Here is a 20,709-nt window from a genome sequence, read left to right as displayed (position 1 = left end):
GTTGCCCGAAAACAACATCATAATCATGCCTTAGCCACTATATCTACTGAATTTGGCCTCATGTAACTTTTTTTTACTCTCAAAAGGGAAAAGACCTATGAGAAGACGGAGATTTGCAACGATTGAGGCGATAAAGAATGAGTCACTGGAAGAGCTCAAAGTTTTCCGAAAAATACGTATGAGAAGTACTTCGAGGATTGGAAAAAGCGTTTGTGCAAGTGTATTGTATCTGAGGGGGATTACTTTGAAGGGGACATCACAATATTGATGAATAAATAAATATTTGTTCTACTTCCTTTTTTAACACACGTATGTCGTTAAAATGTGAACTTGTTAGTGGTTAAGCTTTTTATAAAACATCCAATTATGAGTGAAAAAAGTAAGATATGATTACTGTTAAAGTTTCAATTTATAATATTTTCTTTACTAATATGATAAATTTATTTTGCAATCCTGGCAAAATAAGCACACACACAAAAAAGTATTTTTGAATATTCAGTGTTCTCTGTATTAATTAAAAAGCTTGTTCAGAAAGGAAGACCTCTTGATCAATATTTGTCTATAACTATGGAATACCATTAAATTCTCACTTTTTTTAAAGTAACGTCATCTATGACATCACATTGCTTTGACTCACTCAAACAACAATTTAAATTAACAATAAAAGCATGAATGAATATTTGTTTCGTATAAGGATTATCAAAATAATGTGAAACTGAACAATTCTCAACTATTTACTTATAATGCAATAAATACAAATTAGTTTGTTTTGTTTTTTTCCAGTTTTTCCAGATTTTGGAAAATGTAAGAAACTATTATTATTTATCAAATACCAATAGCTTTAATACATGTTTTTTGTAAGCTGTAGATGTTTCAACCGCTCTACTAAATTTTCTGACTCTAATAACTTAAATTAGAGATAAAAAATAGTTAAATTTCTTTTTAGAAAAATAAATGTTAGATCACGATTTATATATAATCTACTTAATTTTTTTTTTTTTTCCAATATTGCTTCCCCCTAAAATATGTCACCCATAGAAACATTTGATTCTATGGATGGGTCGATATTGAACCGTCTAACCATAAAGTGGTGAAATTATATATTATATGTAGCACACAATCATCATTTGAGTTAACAGCAACTGGTAAACTTTGCCCAAAGCGCCCGAAATTACAACAATCAGTTGGAAAAGTTATGATCTCACTATTAAAGTATCATTTTACCTATATAAATGTAAGTTACATGACCTTTACGATTATGGACTTTCTTTAAAAGTATATCGAAAGATGCATAAATTTTTCACTAATGTAACATGTTGTATAATAAACCAGAGTGAGGTCATGTTAAGGGTCTAGAACGGATATATTGGGGGAAAAAATGGATCAATTCCCCACAAAAAACCTTAAACACTTAATCAAACGGTAATAAAAAAGTTTTCACACCCGTGATAAGGTGCAAATTAAATCCCTTTTTGTGAAAAAGTAAAAAGTTGATTGTTCAAATAAATAAATAAATACGATTAACAAAGTTTGAACTACCTCTATGAATATTTAGAGGTAGCTCAACAGCCCTAAAATTTTGAAATTTTACAAATTTTTGAAAAAAAAAACAGTTAAATCATTTTTTACGTGTCTAAAAAAACGATAAAAATATTCAAATGAAATTTAGCATTTTTGCCGATCTGTCTGTTCCTCTGCGTATCACATCCAATGAGTGACTACTGATATCTAGAAAAAATTTCCAATACATTTTTTACGTAGATTAACAAAAAAATAGGACAATTTTGATGATTTTTATGATTTTTTTTTGTTTTTTTTTTTTTTTTTGAGGGAAAACCTCTTTATTGCCATTTTTTATTCAATAAATCAATAAATTGTGTATTATAAAAAAATATGGTAATGAAAATTTAGTAGTAGCTAATTTTTTTTAAAAACGATCTTCAATCATTTTTTGGGGGACTCTAAAAACCGACATTCAAATGAGCCCTCGGAGCAAATTCAAATGAGATCAATTCAAAAATCAGTTTTATCCTAGAAATATTGTCAGGCCTTTATTTCAAAATGACAACGATATGGATTTTTGAGGAGGCTCTTTTTTTTAAATTAAAATTCCGACTTTGAGCTATCAAATTAGATACATTGACTCTATTTGAATATATTTGTCTTGAAGCTATGAGCCTCTGAATATAACACCTATTTTCAACTTTAAATAATGATAACTCGAGTTATAAGCATAATACATACATTTTAAAAATGGGATTATTATTTTTTTAAATGAGGCTTTCAAATATATTTAAATAATTTATCCCGATGTTCAATACGCTTCAAACGCTTTCAAAACCTTTATAACCTTATTCAGACAGCCATGAGAATCAGGGGATCAAATTTTACTAAGTTTACTATATGTTGTTCTAGTGCTTTACAAAATGTGTGGTTTTGATGGATATTGTAAGTTGTACAATCAAATTAAGGTATTAAACACTTTCTACAGAACCTAATGAATAATTATGGTATTTTGTACTGGAAGTAGTTGCATCTCATTATGATCTTAAAGAAATGTGTTTCCCAAGTTATTGAAATAGGGAAGTTGTATATAATAAGTTTAAGGAATCATGTTTTGATCAGGGTACGATATATACAACAGTATATCCAGAATCCACTTTTATTAGTCATTGGAAGACTATGTGCCCCGAATTGAGGGATATAGGACGGCGAAGCGATGTTTGTCATATATTTATGATCATTTTCCAGAGTTGACATCATTATTCAGAGAATTTATGCAAAAATATATATCACTTGGTTGATTGGACATTAGATATTAACGCCAGTATTAAGGAGCACATGCACCATGTCCAAAGTTAACGGAAATATTAGAATAGTAGGTTGAATACGCTAAAAATGATTAAGAATCGGTTACGTTATTAATTATGGACTTTTCTGAAGCTAAATAAATTCCTTACTTGTCAGCTCAAAAAGGAAAGACACATTTCATTTCTCTATATAAAGTTAACCTTTTTCTATTAAGAATGAAGGAAAAGGAACATCCTAAATATATATATATATATATTTGATGAGGTTGAGCAGATACATTTTGATTTGATATTTTCAGTCTTTACAATCTTGTTCTGAAATAATTTTATAATGTGATAATTGTGGGTAAGTAAGTTAGGATATGATGGGGAGTTCTTCTTCTTTTAACAATTAATTTTACTTTTATAGAGGACATAACAAAAATTAAATAATTAAGCCTTTGTAGCATATATGGTTATTTGTGGTGCATTAGATAAAGCTTTTATACACTTTCTTGTTGAAAATCATTCAAAGTTTTCACCAGGCCGTATCCTCGGTGTACTTTCCAAATTTGATTATAATCAACTAAAAAATCAACTTGTGGAAGATTTAGTAGAATTTGCCGTCAAATCATCTTCTAAATCAAATGATATAGTCATAAGAAGAGTAGATTCCCACAAATACAGTCACATAATTGGAGGAAGTTTTTAGAAATGTATTAATACAAGTTTAAGAAATTTGTTTTGTATTAACAAAAGTACCAAAATTAATAAGAAAACAATAGAAAACATGTTAAAATGTAATTATTAATCAATAAAAATACGATTCTTAAATTTATCATGCAAGAAAAACTACAGTAACAATACATTCAATAACAGAGTTTACCATACTTAATAAATTAAATTCAGATCAAATTTATGCACATTCGTTCATTAATATAAGCAATACATTTGTGTTTCTTTTCATAAACGTTTGTAGAGCATCACGGCATCTTTATGTACTCCACAGTCTTTCTTGAATACCTTTTCTCCATTGATTTCGTAATTTTCATACTTAATTCTATGCAATATGATTCATTATTTAATCCATGTGAATAATATAAAATAATAAATTACCTATACAAGGACTTAAAACCTTCTTTAGAGCAAATTTTTTGAGTAAAAAGAGAAGTGCCCACACATTTCAGGATTTGGAATCCCATTTTTTCAGCTCTTTTTTCGCATTCTCTCATTAGCATTCTACCAAGTCCTTTATGTCCATAAGATGGCCTGCAATAATATGTTTTTTATGATCATGGTTAATGGATGTACCAGTTAGAAAACACAAGATATTTATAAGTTTTCTATGAATATGAGGCGTTGTATTTAACCGATAGGTATATCGCAAGCTGATACAATTATCTGACTCGAAGCCAATGTTAATATTAGACTTTAGTTTGATAGAGTTTTTAAGTTATGTATTGAGTCGAATTCGTATAAGGGGAAATATATCACTGTTTTTAAAAATGGTAATCACTAGTACATTTAAACTTTTTTAAGTTCGATTAATACTCGAATCCAACACTGGTTATAACTAACTGTAATCGTCACAAGTTCCCAATTATTTTAGATATTTCATTTTTTATCAAAGAAGGTTAAAGATTAAAAGTATTTAAAGACTTAACCTTAATAACTCAAATATGTTTTTCTTTTTTTTTTTTCATTTTTGACAGTTATGACACCCTTTATTAATATTTATTAACCAAAAAATAAATAAAACTTGGACTTAGATTATGTGTAATAAATTTTTTCCGTTAAAATTTTTATTAGTTTTGAAAAATTTATAGTCAAAAAACTATTAGTGGTAATTTTTAAAATAAAGTTCCAACAAACTTGTCAAATATTCGTTTTGCTATGCTGATGAGGGAAATTATACATATAGTTGCCAAAATGGCTATACTTGAGTGTTTGTTTTTCCTGGAATTTCTCAATTTAATTTGAAAAAAAAGAAGTTGATTTATTGATTATTGATTTGGGATCCTCAAATAATCGCTATTGGTCCAATCAGTCTACATAGAGAGGCTTACTTAATACAAATGATGAAAACATCCATTATTTTGTTCGCTTTCAGAAGTTTGAAAATATCCTTTTCTTTTCCATAGTTTGTTTCCACATCATATAGAAATTGATTAACAATTTTCAAATTCTCTGGAGGTGCAGAACATTCACATTTATTTTTATTCAGGATATACTCATCTTCCTCATTGTTGTCATTCTAATTTTAAACATAAAAATAACAAATAAAATTTGATTAGTTATTGAATGCAAAATGTGTGACCTTTAGTTGAATTGAGCACTTGACATTTAAGCGCCTTAATAAATATATCAACCATGTGTTTGTGCAAATTAATGTTTAGTATCTGGTATTATAAGGCATGAAACAATTATATATTGATGTGTTATTTTAAATGGTATAAAAGAAATATGAAGCTTAAACAACAACAATCTTAACAATCTTGTAGCACTAATATTACAACTAACACACACTACCATTCTAGCCAAAGACTCAGGAAATATATGAAGATAATTTAGTACTCAATATTTCCTTCAATAATCTTTAACGACAGACTTATGCTATGAAAATGGATACCAAGGTAGACTAAAATTTTCCGGACGTTTTAAAATATTTACTATTATTGAAAAAAAATAATTTTGGTAATATTTTTTTATTTAAAAGCAATAATAATAACGGTTTCAATATAATATGTATGCACAAGATTTTCTCTTCTGAAATTCCGTTTTCTATTGACTAATTGGTGTTTAAACTTACGGGAAATGCCTCATTTAATGATATATAATTCATTACACCCCTATAGAAGTATAACTAATTCTAAAGTTTAAAAAAATAATTATTTATTATATACTATGTCTTGTAAGTGCAATCGGTTACAACTTGCGCACTATTAATGATTTGTTTCCAGAGATGCTAGGAAATGATCTATCCTATCATTGAATTTATATACAAAAATTGAAAGTTAAGGTTGATTTATTTAGTGTGACACTCAATTGATTGTATATTTATATGATAATTACTTTAATAGAACCATTGACAATTGTTATTCCAATGAGTTCTTCATTAGAATTGAATATCCCTAATGACAAATTATTTTTCAAATATCCCTCATACTCTTTTTGCTGCGCAGGTATTCTATAAATTAAATAAGACAATAAAATAAAATGATCGACTATAATTATGTAAGATATTTATAATATATTCATGCAAAAACATGTATCATTTTGATTTCGCCTAAACAAAAATATTTTTAGTCTTAAAGATCATTATCATCAAATGAACCAAATTAATTTACTTGTGTTTGTGTTGGTTTTCTTTAATGAAATACGGTCTAGCGTCATTTTTTTTTTTTTAGAAAATAGTTAGGAAGTTTTTGTTTCTCTTATTTATAATTATAATTTCGAAATGAAAATTTCGGTGTACGATTCCAATTTGGTGGAGAAAAAATCAACCGGAAAAAGATTGCTCTTGGACGAAATCTCACCGCTAGAATCAATTACAACAAAAAATTAATTTTTAGATTCATTCTACGATTGTTTAAATTATTTTTCCTGTTTCATTCAAGAATCTAGAAAAGTAGTCCTCAGTTTATCAAATAAATAGAAAGGAGAAAGAAATGTAGAATTATTTGTTTTTACATACAGTAAAAAAGGGTTTGTTTGTCGTATACATTTATGATATTCCCGAATTAGTTATAAAATGGAGTATAAAATTAATTCAAGAAAGCGGATTTCTTTTATAACAGACAGATTGTAGCAATTATAAAGATTTAGTTAAAGCGAGGTCTAGTTTATTATTATTAAAATAAAATAACGTTAAGTTATCCTTTTTTTTAAATAATATTTTTACCTCCGATGAAATTTTCTTTTATCATAAAAGAACGCGTCTCAGATATCTTAAATTTTATAAAGAAAATGTGTACATAATTTTCTATTATATGTAAATTAGTGATACTTCAGTATTGAGACATCAAGATTTAGTTCATTTAAATTTGAGACGATGTAAAAATATATATTCTTGAGTTAATTAAAAGTTAATTTTCAATTCTTGAATTCTTTAATAATAAAAAAGTCATCCCTGTAAATGTATAAATTATTCAAAAATGAAAATGATTATTTTGACAAGAACAAAATTTATAAAAAACCAAAATATTCTTACATTTTGTTTCTTTTTTATTTTATGTCTGTTGATTTTAATCTTTAATTTGACTTTTATAAAAAGAGGAATGAAAATCATAATTTTGTTACAAAAGTCCCCAAACGGGGGTAATAGATGTAAAAAGAGAGCGATTGATCACAATAGTATATGAATTACCGATAACCAAAAGGACAAAGATCTAACATGACAGCAAGAGGTTCTTGAACGTTGAAAAACTCTCTGATAAATTCCATAACATCTTCGATTGCTTCAACTCCAAGAGTTTTGAAATGATATCCTTCACTCCCCATGACTTATTTGCAAATGAAAGATATATAATATAAATAGGATAACATCATCAGTCTTCTCTTTCTTTCATAACATAAATAATAATAACGTATACAGTTAGGAATGTGACATCAACATAAAGCACTTAATATATGAGATAGGAAATAGCGTATATTAGAGAAAAAGATAAGAAATCAATAAACTCAAACTCATGCAGAAGGACAGGAACTATATAATGTATAATTCTTTAAAATTGCATTACTTACCAAGTGGTCCCTTAAAGTCTGAAGACTTTGAATTTTAAACTTCAAAAGTATATATATTTATTAATTAACAATAAAATTTCTAATAAATTAAGTCTATAAATAGATTTGTGTCTGAGTTGTCTTAATCAATAATGTAACCTCCCTTTGCAACAATTAAGGCTTCCTGGTTGCGGCAGAAGGCCTGGTAATAAATATATATATATATATATATTAATCACATAAAAGGCGCTGTGAATCTTTATTTAATTTAAAATTAAGAAGCACTATCCTTTTTTAGTTAATTTATGTTTGTTAGCCCAAGCTACATACTACCAGACTACCTCGCAGATAATGATTAAGTTTGTTCATCCTTATTAGTTTCGGAGTTATTGACAATTCTTAAATGAATTATTAGATTTTAAAACACTCGTACAAGTTTTCGGCAGGAAATATATATATGGAAAAGGAATGGATGTCTAATTCTGCCTAACAAATGGCTGGTATGATAAAAAGTTTATAAATTTAAAAGTCATCTATCCTCTTCAAGTTACAAAATTTTAATATTCTTTTCTCCAGCTTCATATTTCAGATAATGGGTTCACAGGTATAAAATATAATCGATAATATGTAAATATTCAATTTGTCTCGGAAAATTAATATTATTTACAACTTCTCAAAGATTTAGTCCAAATATAGAATAATTGTGTATGCCTGTGACGATATGGACCAAGACAATACCTTGCTTATACGAAAATTTACAATGTATTTTGTTTTCGGTTGTCAATTTTTCTGCTTCTTTTCCCTTTAATGGTTTTTGGATCATTCATTGGCTGAATTTGAATTAACTCTTGTTAACAAAAAGTATCAACAACTATTGAAAAATAAAATTCTATAGTTGGGAAGAATTGGCCAAGACCAACTGATTTTTCTTTAAGAAAGAAAAGAAAGCAAGATATAATAAAGGTAACTATGTAGAGATGAAAATTATAAAAAAATATTTTTGTCTATTTTAATAAGCCGTGATTCACATGGATGTACGTTTTTCACAACGTCCATCTTTGCCATTCAAAAGAAATAGTTATCCACCTATATTCTTTTTGGGGGCCACCAGAGACTAATTTTAAAAAATCGGAAAATATATCACGGCGTTACCTCGCTAACACAAAAATACCCTATCTATTTTGTTGTAAGCTGTCGATTCCTTCGTCTCACATGATAAGTCATGGCTATTTCATAATGTATTCTTTTTGATAATTATTTTATGCAAATTGCTACTGTTGGCAAATTCTATAACACTTAAAACATTTTTGATTATAAATAGTTTTCTTAATTACTTTTTTCATATTCCAAGATTTAAATCTTTTTTACTGAACAATAATGTTTGATGTTACCAAAATTAAAGTACAATTAGCAATTACAATTAAGTTTAACCACATAAAACTTTAGTTTTATCAAAAAACCCTTGAATGGGCTACATTTGTAGCTTTGAGGAAAGGTCAATAATCATCTCAAAAGTATTTCAGGTTTAGATTTCATCAACTCTTTGGATTTTTATCCATTCCTTTCAGCGTTAAAGTAGTGTATTGTATGATATATCCAACAGCTAAAATGACGTAGTTACTTTGTCTTCCAGCTGTTTATCATAACCTCTTTCAAGAGACATATCTTTAGTTCAAAGTAGGAGGTTTGTGGCTAGAAATTATTATTATACGTTCTAGCTATCATTTATTATTTTCTTCTTTTTGGATTATTCAACCCTAGATATGGGTGAAGAATAGCCATTAAGATAGCTAAGTCTGTAGAACTAAAGAACCGAGGTATAGATCATGTTTACCATTTGAAGGTTAAAAATTAGACCAATACAATAAACAATGAAAGGGGGGAGAATGATTAGGCAATCGTTCCTTCACCGATCCAAATCTAGAGAAGTTTGCATACTGTCTTCCGTATGATTCAAAAGAATTTGGGATTTTTTTAATAGGGAGGGGAGGGGGGGGGGCCTATAAGTGTAAGTGGAGTTCATTCAGCAGCATCTTAATAGAAAATGAAGTATTGAATAAAGTTTCTCAATTAAGTAAAGTGGGACAAAAAAATTCAAATTTTCCGTTTGATAATCCAACTTTTCTGATTATAATTCGAGATGAGATTTCCCAAAATGAACAAAATTTATTTGTCTTTTGATAATTGTCTTTCTTCATTAATAATTTTATTTATATTTATGGAATTAGTTTGTGAGAACTTTTTTATAGACTGTATAATTAGGTCGATTTTTGGTAAAGCAAAGGGCAAAGTATAACTATTCATCATTGCCCTATGGACCCTTCCCTATTGTCCATATCGTTCTTTGTGGATTTGTGGAGTATGACTTCATGGCTCTACTTTGACTCTTTGCCCAATACTCCACCAAAAATCTAAGTAAAGACTCAATTACAAAGGATACGAGAAATTGGCAATGAGGCATCGTTCTACTTTGCCCCTTGCTCCACCAAAAATTGACCTAATACTTACCTGAATGTAAGCTTTATTACAAAGTATTATGTTTCTCTATTCATAAAAAGTTTTTTTATTATAATTTTGTTTTTCTTTTTTTAAAGACCCCTGACTTTTTTTCAAATATTTTCCAACAAATTTGGGTAAATTTTGACCTTTTTTGTCTCTGTTCCCATTGTAGTGTCACGCTATTTTTTTCTTCAACTCTGACTCGTGTTTCGTCGGCCCTTCTTTAGGACCGAGGAACGTGGACCAGTGCAGTTCCACTTGGCAATCCATAAAGAAGGTAAAATTGATCCTTCGTGACGTCATTGAGGTTGCTTTTCCTCTTTTATTATTATTCCATTATATAATAGAATAAATGATATAACTATGTAAAGATAACAAATGCGTATTATACCTATTTTATTATAATGAAGAACATAATATTTTGCAAGATATGTGCATACATATATCATATCTGGCTTAATAAACCATCTATAATTTTAGGAAAAGTTCCAAGAACCGAATGAATAGGAACAGTCCCAAGGACCCACAGTCCTTTTTTAGACAAATTATTATCAAAATTATCCATATGAACAAAAAAAAAAAAGATTATCAAAGTGGGTTTTTTATACATTGATTGTGTCAATAAAACGTATCCCTGTCATACCATGCACTGGAGAATTTACTCATTATATTTCAAAAGTTCAGTTTAGATATAAGCAATAAAATATCAAATTCATCCACATATGACCCATATTCATACTACACTTGACATAGAATGCCTTTACATAACTTTTAGAATTTGAAATTTTCCTTGAAGGCTTAGACTCTAATAAATAGGCTCACTCCTTAACACAGACACATAGAAAATGCCTGGTTATTTGCATACATATATATATATATTTCAAGATAACTGTCATTTTTTATAGCATACAGCTAGAAAAAATTATAAGTAGAGAATATTCCAAAATATGTATAATATTATTGCTTCAATACCCTTAACGAGATTAAATCACTCAATTTAAATTCTACAATTTATTTCTTGTTAAATGAAGACTCCATCCCAGAATTAATTGAGCCCCATGAAGATGACGCTAAACTAAGGATTTCAGAGGATATGCTGTTCTTCCTTAATCCACTACCAGAGAATCCAAATTTACATTTTCCATAATGGGGTATAGAAAAAATAGAATTTTTTTCAGACATTAGAGTTGGTAAACGTTGTTGGGATATACTTTAAGAAGAGGAGAAAAGAAATAATTACGTTTTATGGAAGAGACCCTAAGGAAAGAGGCGCCAAGGATATGGATGGGGGCTAAATTATCACACATAATTATGATAGGGTTACAAATTTGAACTGCAATATTTTCATATTTTATGTGATTTTTTTAGATAAAGTTACAGTTGTATTCTCTTAGCACTCTTCAAAAGTCCCATTCCTAGTAATTGGGATTCTTTTTTTCGGTATCGATTGCGTGAGGGGGGAACATAATTTGGATACATGTTTTTTGGAATCTGATTTCTTCCGATTGTTTTATTGCCTCTTTCCTTAGTCTCTTTAGATTTGATATTCAAGTTTGATGTATTTAATCTAAAATATAATTTACCTCTGGAGATTGATACCATATTTTTCGGCAAGTGTATTTTCATTTAATGAGTAGTATCTCATCTGGGTCTTCCTCATCGACGATTCCATTATATGTGGACGTACTAAAATGCCTCAATATATGGTGTATGTGAGCAAAAATATATATAATATTAGGAATATTACAGATATCCTGAATTGAAACTTTTAATGCTACAAGGTGAACATTACAAAAGCTACTATTTTAAGACACACACATTCTAACATTTTCAACTATAATTTATTCCCTCAGGGATAATAAAGATTAATAGAAGTTGCGGGCATGTATTACAGGAAGATAATACGCAGAATATTGTATGTTCCACAAGAAGGAAAATTGAAGGGACAAAAATTATTATTTGTGAACTGATGAAATATATGATGAAATTTGAAAAAAATAAATCGCTGGAATGAAGCGTTCAACTTTTACAACTTCTTGGTATTGCAATCATTGGAATAAAAATTAAAACAAGTTTTTCAGTCAACACCAAAGTGTCAAAGTGTATTTCTTAATACCTACATTATATTATTTCTATTAACATGATTACACAGACTACATTCAAATCCCAACCTGCATCTAAGTATGACAGGAAATATGTATCTATACAAAATGTCTCGTGATTAAAATCATTTATATAGAATAGTGTTGTCTTAACTCGAACAAATATTGACATGGTTCGATTTGATGAGTCAATTAGTATTCTTTATGTTCATTTCATGTGCCAGTTGGAGTTGCACTGATTAAGTATAAGTAAAATTATAGTCTTAAAATTACTCCATTTGACCTAGGAATTGTTTGTTGAAGCCGATATTTATATATAATCATGATGCATAATGTATTTATCCTTCTCAATCAGTGACCGTGATTCGAACCTATACAGGAGAATATTCTCTTATATGCACCTTGTCCACTGAACTACGTTGCTCCATTCAATTTTTTAAACTAAAAAAAAAAATAGTTAACCTCATCATTTTTATAACTAAGTCAAAATGACTTTACGCTGTCCCTGATATAATATGGTTCTTTTAATCACCCAGGAGATAAATTATACATACGAGTGTAGCCTGAAAAATTTCCAACCTAACGAAGATACGAGTCATTTTTACAGATTTTTTATTTTTCAACATGGGCCTCCTTGTAACTCTACACACTTTTCTCAGCGATGTTCCCATCTGTAACCTGAACAAGTAGTACTCGGCATTTTTCTAGAGGCAAAATAATTGTTCGATAGAGGCTTTTTGTTTTTCACACAATTACTACGAGTTGGATTTAAAAATTATTCGCTTCGCCGCCAGTGTTCATAAAGCCAAAAATATAAAAATCCGAAATAGGCCATGAAAAGTAGGCAAGTAATACACAAAGTACAATTATTTCATACTATCAGCTTCATTTAATTACGAGCATATATAATTCATTCAATTAAACGCGTTAACCCTCATCCCTTTAAACAAATGTTTGTTTCGTCCTATAAATAAAATTTCGTAAGGAGCAAAATTTTAATAAGAAAATAGAGTTTAAAATTTTTTTAAGGATTTATTTTGGAACCATCATAAATCGGGGGGAGGCGCGGCGGGAATATATAACCTTCCAGAATTTTGCGCCTCCAAGCTAAGAATTGCTTCCCTCGGGCTTTGTATATAGTCTCAAATTTTATTTTCTTCATTTTATCATAATCACTAATAGTACATGTGTTGCCCTGAAAATGATTCAGTCATTAACTAATTCATATATTTTTATAGTTGCAACTTATACCATTTTCTTTGTCCACAAGTTACGACTTCTACTCACAGATTCCTTGCACTGTTCTTGAATGAGAAGGAGCAAATAACTGTCATTTAAAAAAATGATTAATTGTGTAGTTACTATCTAATAATTGTAAGTTCTCAAAAAGTGTGGTAACCATGACGCCACCCCGGTTGTTCGCTCTGAATCGACATAATACATACATAAGTATCATAATGATATATATTGTTGTGCACAATTTTCAATTTTGTACAAGTTGTAATGTGTACAAGCATATTCTACACGTTTTAACCAAAAAAAATCAGATAAATAATGTTATATGAAGGAGTTATTGTACTTGGGATGAGCATAGTGCAATTTTTGAGTACTCCTTGGATAATTCATATATTAATGGGATATTTTAACTATTTTAATAGCAAATACTAAAGTGTAAGTATTTTGTAGTACATTATAAAGTTAAAATGCCCAAGGTTATACTACTAACAATCTCATTTAATCAATCAAAATTAAATAATAATATTTATTAATAATTTGTAATCTGAATGACCAATGTTGTTAATAAATAATTTATTTTAAGACGAAAAAATTGCAATTTGTACAATTTCATTTTATATGTAGTTGGTTCTCGTACAGACACCGCGTATATACATGTATATATGCTACACACGTCTTTAGTAACAATAAGTTTTAAACAAGTTATTTTTTCAACTATCATTCTTCGCTTGCCTATATTTGTAAGTAAGTAGGTATAAGAAAATGTTGATATTTTTTTAAGTCGCATTTAAAACTGGATGAAACCGATTTTATTTAATTCCATGAATTGTAAGTATAAAAGTATGTCTAACTGGACTTTTAATATAGCTAATTTATACCCCATAAATGATGTGGAGCAAACATCCGTAGTAGATTGTTTCAAAATCCAGTTACAACGGAGTTTTGAATGACAGACATAATTTTCTTTGTATTTGGTTAGTCAAAGATAATGTACATAAATAAACTTCCTGAGATGTTGATATTGACAGAGGCCATTAGGGCTCCAGACTTAGGAAATTGTGAAATACCGGGTGTCCGGAAAGTCCTGACTGATTTCTAACTTCCAACTTCATTAAGATCTACAAGGACTAAAAGTAGAGATACAGAGAAATGTTTTTAATAAAAAAACTTTGCTTGGTTATAATCTATAATATGTTTTTAACAATTTGGCCTTTAGCTTCCATAACTGCCACAACACGGGGACGGAAGGAGGAGCAGGTGTTCTTGATGTAGGTGGGGTCCATCTTGGCCCAGGCCTTGGTGATATTGGCCTTGAGAGCTTTGGTACTGCTGTGGCGTTCTTTGCAAGTCTGCCTCTCAATGTGCGCCTAGATGCTGAAATCCAAGGGGTTCAGGTCGGGGGAGGAGGGGGGCCAGAAGTCCTTAGGCCAGAATTCCGCATTCTCCTTCAACCACTTCTGGGTGTTTTTGGCTGTGTGTGTGGGTGCCCCATCCTGCTGGAAACACACCCTCTTGCCAGGATACTCCTTCCTGATCCATGGGACCACCTTGGTCTTGAGCACCTTGATGTAGTCCTCGAGGTGAGCCTGTAGCCCTCTCGGAAGAAGACTGGAGGCATGGCTTTACCATCTGAGGCAACAACTCCAAGCATCATGATGCTGGCTGGGTGCTTGGTCATGGACACATATTTCTCAGATCCCTCATAACCATTAAGGCTAATGTAGCTATCATTTTTGCGGTTGAAGACTGGATCCACTGTAAAAGTTTTCTTATCGGAAAAAATGAGAATTCTGTCCCCATTGCTTTTCATGTTGTTCAAAATCTTCTTGCATCGGATGTATCTGGCCTCCATATTGGCCATGGACAACATGGGACGGGTGGTGCGGACCAAGGACTTGCCCCCAATGTCCTTGACAATGTTGGCAGCAGTAGTCTTACCCATGGTGTTCTTCTTGGCAATTGTTCTGATGCTCAGAAGAGGGTTTATCTTGATCTGGGCCATGATCTTCTTCTTAGTGGCCTTGATGGCCTTTAAGACAGGGATCCTACTTCGAGGCTTGTCTTCAAGGCCTTCCCCTTTGTCCAACCTCCTCTTGATCCTACCAATGGTGCTGGTGGACATGCTGGTGGCCTCAGAGATCTCCTTGTGTCTGATTCCTGCACGAAGCAGAGCAGCTACTTCATGTCTGTTAGCCTCCATGTCAAAAACAATTATGAATTTCGAAATGTTATTGAAACAAAACTTGTTCATTTGAAAACGGTCTTTAACTTTTATTTACGTAAAAAGTCTCTGAAACCCCGAAAAAAGCCATCGAAGGTACCGGTCAAGACTTTCGGGACACCCGGTATGAAGACAACACTTGGGAATTTTGAATTATTCATATTTCTTTTATTTGTTAAGTGATTATTTAAATTCAAAATGAAGTAAGAGCTTTAATACAAACAAAACAATATTTATCTTAAAAAACAAATTTAATTGTAATATTACTTCTATAACTAAAGTGCCGATAAAATCCCGTGGTCCTTGTATCCCCTACGTGATTACGAGGGTTGTTGTTGGTGCAACACATTTATGTACTTGATTTTAAATTTTAATCATCGGTGGACAAGTAACTGAAATATGAATGATTCAATACATACATCTATATAATCTTAGACTGACACAAATACAGGGAAAATACTGTCTTCCATTCGAAACTCAATTGTGACTGCATTTTGAAACATTCTAATCTTTACATTGTACATAGATGTATTTATGTATGTATAATACCCCATAAGATTTATTAAAGACTATTGAAATGCATACGGTATATGCTCTTTTTGTGTGCTAGACTTGAGTGCAAAATAAATTTATCCTATTAGTAAAGTAAATGTTCTAAATTGAAACTTCAACATCTTCTCCATTTTTACTTAAAAAAAATTATGAAATTTCAAGTTGTAACTACCCTTATAGACTATCAAATGTTAGTATCAATATTATTTTTTTAATTACTTTATTTTTTACTACCTTACCTCTGGGTTCTAAGATTATCTTCTGAGATGAATGAGTCATTTGGAGATCAGAGCTTACCTATAAGCAAAATACGGAGAATCATGTTTAGTTTTTGGAAATATCTAGTTTGCAGAAATCGTGGATTTTTTTTTTTTTTTAATTGTTGTATGACATCTAATATAACCTTGATACATCTCAAAAAACTGCTTTAATTGGTTTCAAAAAGACTTTGGTCTCTCAAACAATGCGCAAGATGAATGTCAATAATCTTTTCCCACAGAACAAAAATATCTGTAAATAAAAGTACCTAAACGATATCCTATCCTCTATAAAGTCCAGGCTTGGCTCCAACTTACTTTTTGATTCCCTAAAAGTAAAAAAGAGATGGACTGGCTACTGTTTTGGGTCTCTACCGGAGATCCAACATGTATGTAAGGGAATAATACAATTTCAAAAAACAAAAATGATAATAATAATAAAGACTTTAGAAAATGGAAAATTTTGGGAGTGATCATTTTCAAAAATTTCATATTTTGTGCCTGTAATTGGTTATCGACTCAAACATATTTGAAACTTTTATCCTTGTATTGTATATTAGTTATAGAATCTATGTACAAAAAAAAGGTGACCGAAAAAAGCACGTCATCTTTGAACTTATGTTGTATCTACGCAATAATTTGCGCAGCCCCTGTACAGGATTTAAGGAACACTCTTAAATCAGTTTTTTTATGTGACAAAATTCTTGCGTAGCACTGGATATGACTGCTTATTGCGGTAAAACACTTAATTTAGGTGATTGCAGACCAGTTTTTGGGTGTATATCAAATAAAACATATATATATTAAGTACAATATACAGTATTACTTAGTATCAAAATATATTATTTGTCTTAAACTACATAATAACTATGTATGTTCAACAGGGTGATGTGATTCTATAAGTTAATTTCTGCAAATGAGCAAGAGCAAAGCAATTTTGTATCTAATTAAAATATTTCAATCAAATTACGTCAAAAAGATGCAGTATAGTTTCTAAAAAAAATTGTCTGAGCCGAAGAGCCAACTTTATGCAAATCAACGAGAGTCATGTTTCCTAAAAATATTTATTAAATAAATTATTTAATCTCGATCTAGCTCATTTTTTGTTTAATGTTAAAATGTCTATTGAAGGGTTTTTCAGTTCTTGGGAAATTGTATTTAAACGGAATCCCGTTAGTAAATAATAAAAACAGTGAAATTTAACAATTTACGTTTATATTTAGGAACCCTTTTTACCCCTTAATATATTAATTATCAACTATCTTTTTAGAATCGCAGTCTCACTTTTTTTAATTACATCACCCAATCCAATCCGTTATAAAAATAGTAGTGAGTGATTGTGGAAATGGGAGTTATATAGTTGTAAGCTTCACAACCCAACCCGTGGGCTAAACGTCAACTCGGTATGTATATATCATTATAATAGCTGGATGAAATCATCATTAAATAATTAAATGCAGGATTTCCCGTATGTGTAAAATCCCAGAAATCCTGTGAAAACAAGATCACGTGAGAAAAACACCAGTATATTGTTCATAGTATTCATATCTGTTTCATCATAAAATTGTTTTAAATTAAAAATATATAGAGCATAAATATGTTAAAATTGTGGAAGTCCTCGCGAGCATTTCTTTAAAAAAAGTATATGTTGGTAACCTCCAGAGCATTAGTCTGCTCAATAAATCCTAAACACGCTGCCGCTCCCACTCAGTTACTCATTTTGTGAGCGCGCTCAATCCTTTTCCTTTTTTTTAAACAATAAGCAGCGCTCCTTCTTTGCAACGATAGAGCATTTGAAAACTCTTTATGATTGCAATTAATTTTCTGAAATTTATGTATATTATTTATTCCAAAAAGGAATAGAAATAAGGTAAAAAAATAAATAAATAATACATTAATAGGAAAAATGGGTGAAATATAATTACTGTTAAACTTTCAATTTAGAATATTTACTTTACTAACATGACAGATTTATTTTGCACTCCTGCCAAAATAAACGCAGACAAAAAAAAAGATATTTTGCCGATACAGTTTCCCGGATTGATTAGGTCCAAAGTTATAGGCCAAGTTCCAAAACAAAGATCCCTTGACCAATATTTATCCAAAACTATTTAACCCCAATAAGTTCACACTTTTTATGAAATAACTTCATCTGCTTTGAATCACTCAAACAACGAATAAAAGTAACAATTAATACAAATATAAATATTTATTTCGTAAAAGGATTAAAAAAAATTTTGAATCTGAACAATATTTAACTTTTTACTTGTGATGTAAAAAATACGAATTAGTATATTTTTTTCAGTTTTTCCATATTTTGGAGGACGTAAGAAACGGATATTATTTGCCAAATATTAACAACTTTATTATTTATTTATCTTTTCAGCTGTAGATTTTTCAATTTTTTTAAATTTCCTGACTTAAAACAACTTTTTTTTAAATGATCATGTTTTTTTTACAAAATGAAATGTTTGAACCTTATTTCTTTTAAAGCTATATATATATATTTTTTTTTCATATTGCCTCCCACTAAAATATGACGCCCATTGAAAATATTCAACACATGAGGGGCATCTTCGACACCCAGGATAGTTATTTTTGTCTCAGCCTAAGGTATTGAAATTATATTTTACATGTAGTACAGAATTGTCATCTGAGCTCACAGCTTCTAGGGAACCAAGTGTAAAGCGCCCGAAATCATTGCAATCAGCTGGAAAAGTTATGGCCTCAGATGGAGATGTGCAAGGTCAGCCACAAGAGCATCCCGGCTCTGAAGGGCTCCATTACAAGGGAGTGGAATACTGTCGATTCCGCAGAAGTCATCAGGGCATGCAAATCCTTTAGGGCCAGGATGGAGAAGATGGGGGCTGCTGAGGGCGGACATGTTGAATAAATTTATTGTTTAATATCAAGTCTAACTTTTTCATATTAACAAATACACTCCAAATTCCATTTTTATCAAGCAGGTTGAATTTTAAGATAGTTCCAATTTATCGTGGACACCCTGTAATTAATAAAATTGGGTTAGTTCATTCTACAAATAAGAAATTATTCAAATCCAAGCCATGTCATAAAAGTTGCGTATATAATAAAAGTTATATAAGTCAAATGGATTTGAGAGGTATGCTTGGAATCAGTGGTATCTCGTTGGGAGCAATATGGGCACCTCAGATCATATAAAAACAGGGGAACATCACTAAGGTTCGAAAGGTCAATAGACTAGCCTGTCTCTTGATGTGTAGAGCGATGCGATCAACGCCAACGAAAGCAATGGAGATTATTTTTAATTTGGAACCTCTACATCTAAGTATTAAAATACATGCAATGACTAAGAAGTTAAGCATTATGGATGATGTTCCAATCTCATGGATTGCAAAGTCAAGAGCAAAAGGAGGAAACCCCCTAATCCAACAAGATTTACATAAAATACTCTGTAAATGGATGCACCCTTAGAAAAAAGAGTTAATGAAACTTAAAATTGTCCTTCTTTTGGGACTATGAAGGAAGGAACCTCTGCAAATCCTCGATGTGTAAATATGTTCACTAATGGATCAAAAGTTGAAGATAAGGTTGGGTTTGGCTAGCGTATTTTGTGTGGAGACAACTATACATATTCTTGACGGCTATTGAATTTTAATGGTATATCACAGTGTTTCAGGCGGAGTTGCAAGGAATTTTTCAATTATTGCAAGCTCTTGTGGGATGGAAAAGTATTTCAGTTGTCCGGTGGTTTTTCATACTCATAGAATGGAAGTCATAGATTATCTGTCAAAAAAAAAAAACAAGAAAAAAAAAACGAAGAATCTTTACTAGACAGCAAGAAAGGATATTGGCTGAGATTGAAATATTGAAAGGTTCTTTAAACTTGTCATGGGTAAAGGGTCATAACAAAAAAAACGAGCAATAAATATCTGGATGCACTAGCAAAAAAGTGATGTATAATGATCCAAAAACTGATATTGGAATTCCAACTCGTAACTGTAAAAACTGAAATAAAAAAGAAAAAGTAATTATGTCTGGTTGAACGAGTGGGGTAGGGATTCAAGTTGTCGGTAAACAAAGTACTTTTTTTCGTCTTCGTGAGGGAAAGAAAATATATACATAAATAGATGAGAACATCTATTAAAAAGATTATAAGTTTCGTGACTGGTTATATCCCCTTGAAGAAACATCTAAAGAGGATAAGCTCGGTGGGAGATGACTCATGCAGGTCGTGGGGCGAAGAACCAAAATCTCTTGTGCATCTAATAACGAGATGTGATGCCCTTGAAAGTGTGAGAAGAAGTATATTGGGTTTCAGTTGAGATCTGCAATGGAATAAGTAAGACATT

At 30.5% G+C, this 20,709-nt stretch overlaps 1 protein-coding gene and 3 long non-coding RNA genes across 4 annotated transcripts; 1 reads left to right on the top strand and 3 right to left on the bottom strand.

Moving 5' to 3' along the window:
- Positions 1-3,576: 3,576 nt before the first annotated feature.
- LOC121114945 (arylalkylamine N-acetyltransferase 1) lies at positions 3,577-7,316 on the bottom strand. The gene is made up of 5 exons (XM_040709071.2): positions 7,156-7,316; positions 5,862-5,976; positions 4,856-5,043; positions 3,906-4,058; positions 3,577-3,849 (listed from the first exon to the last, which is right to left on the bottom strand). The coding sequence occupies exons 1-5, from the start codon at positions 7,287-7,289 to the stop codon at positions 3,753-3,755; spliced, it is 687 nt and encodes a 228-aa protein (XP_040565005.1). The 5' UTR covers positions 7,290-7,316; the 3' UTR covers positions 3,577-3,752.
- Positions 7,317-10,863: 3,547 nt separating this feature from the next.
- LOC121114944 (uncharacterized) lies at positions 10,864-13,179 on the bottom strand. The gene is made up of 2 exons (XR_005863380.2): positions 11,594-13,179; positions 10,864-11,220 (listed from the first exon to the last, which is right to left on the bottom strand). It is a non-coding gene; the product is annotated as an uncharacterized lncRNA (long non-coding RNA).
- A 1,310-nt stretch (positions 13,180-14,489) lies between these two features.
- On the bottom strand, positions 14,490-16,475 carry LOC139904998 (uncharacterized). Its single transcript, XR_011779390.1, has 2 exons — positions 15,989-16,475; positions 14,490-15,707 (listed from the first exon to the last, which is right to left on the bottom strand). It is a non-coding gene; the product is annotated as an uncharacterized lncRNA (long non-coding RNA).
- Positions 16,476-16,885: 410 nt separating this feature from the next.
- LOC121114943 (uncharacterized) lies at positions 16,886-20,181 on the top strand. The gene is made up of 4 exons (XR_011779389.1): positions 16,886-17,298; positions 17,649-17,781; positions 17,839-18,991; positions 19,044-20,181. It is a non-coding gene; the product is annotated as an uncharacterized lncRNA (long non-coding RNA).
- The last annotated feature ends 528 nt before the right edge of the window (positions 20,182-20,709 follow it).

The sequence above is a fragment of the Lepeophtheirus salmonis genome, chromosome 3 (assembly GCF_016086655.4).
Source record: "Lepeophtheirus salmonis chromosome 3, UVic_Lsal_1.4, whole genome shotgun sequence".
Taxonomy (NCBI): domain Eukaryota; kingdom Metazoa; phylum Arthropoda; class Copepoda; order Siphonostomatoida; family Caligidae; genus Lepeophtheirus; species Lepeophtheirus salmonis.
The sequence above is the reverse complement of the archived record's forward strand: the minus strand, read 5'-3'. Positions and strand labels throughout refer to the sequence as shown.

Coding starts and splice junctions, on each gene's coding strand:
- LOC121114945 (XM_040709071.2), bottom strand. CDS start 7,289: ATGGGGAGTGAAGGATATCATTTCAAAACTCTTGGAGTTGAAGCAATC. Junction 5,044..5,861: donor TTGTCAATGGTTCTATTAAA/GTAATTATCATA, acceptor GTTTAAAATTAG/AATGACAACAATGAGGAAGA. Junction 3,850..3,905: donor GGTTTTAAGTCCTTGTATAG/GTAATTTATTAT, acceptor CATATTGCATAG/AATTAAGTATGAAAATTACG.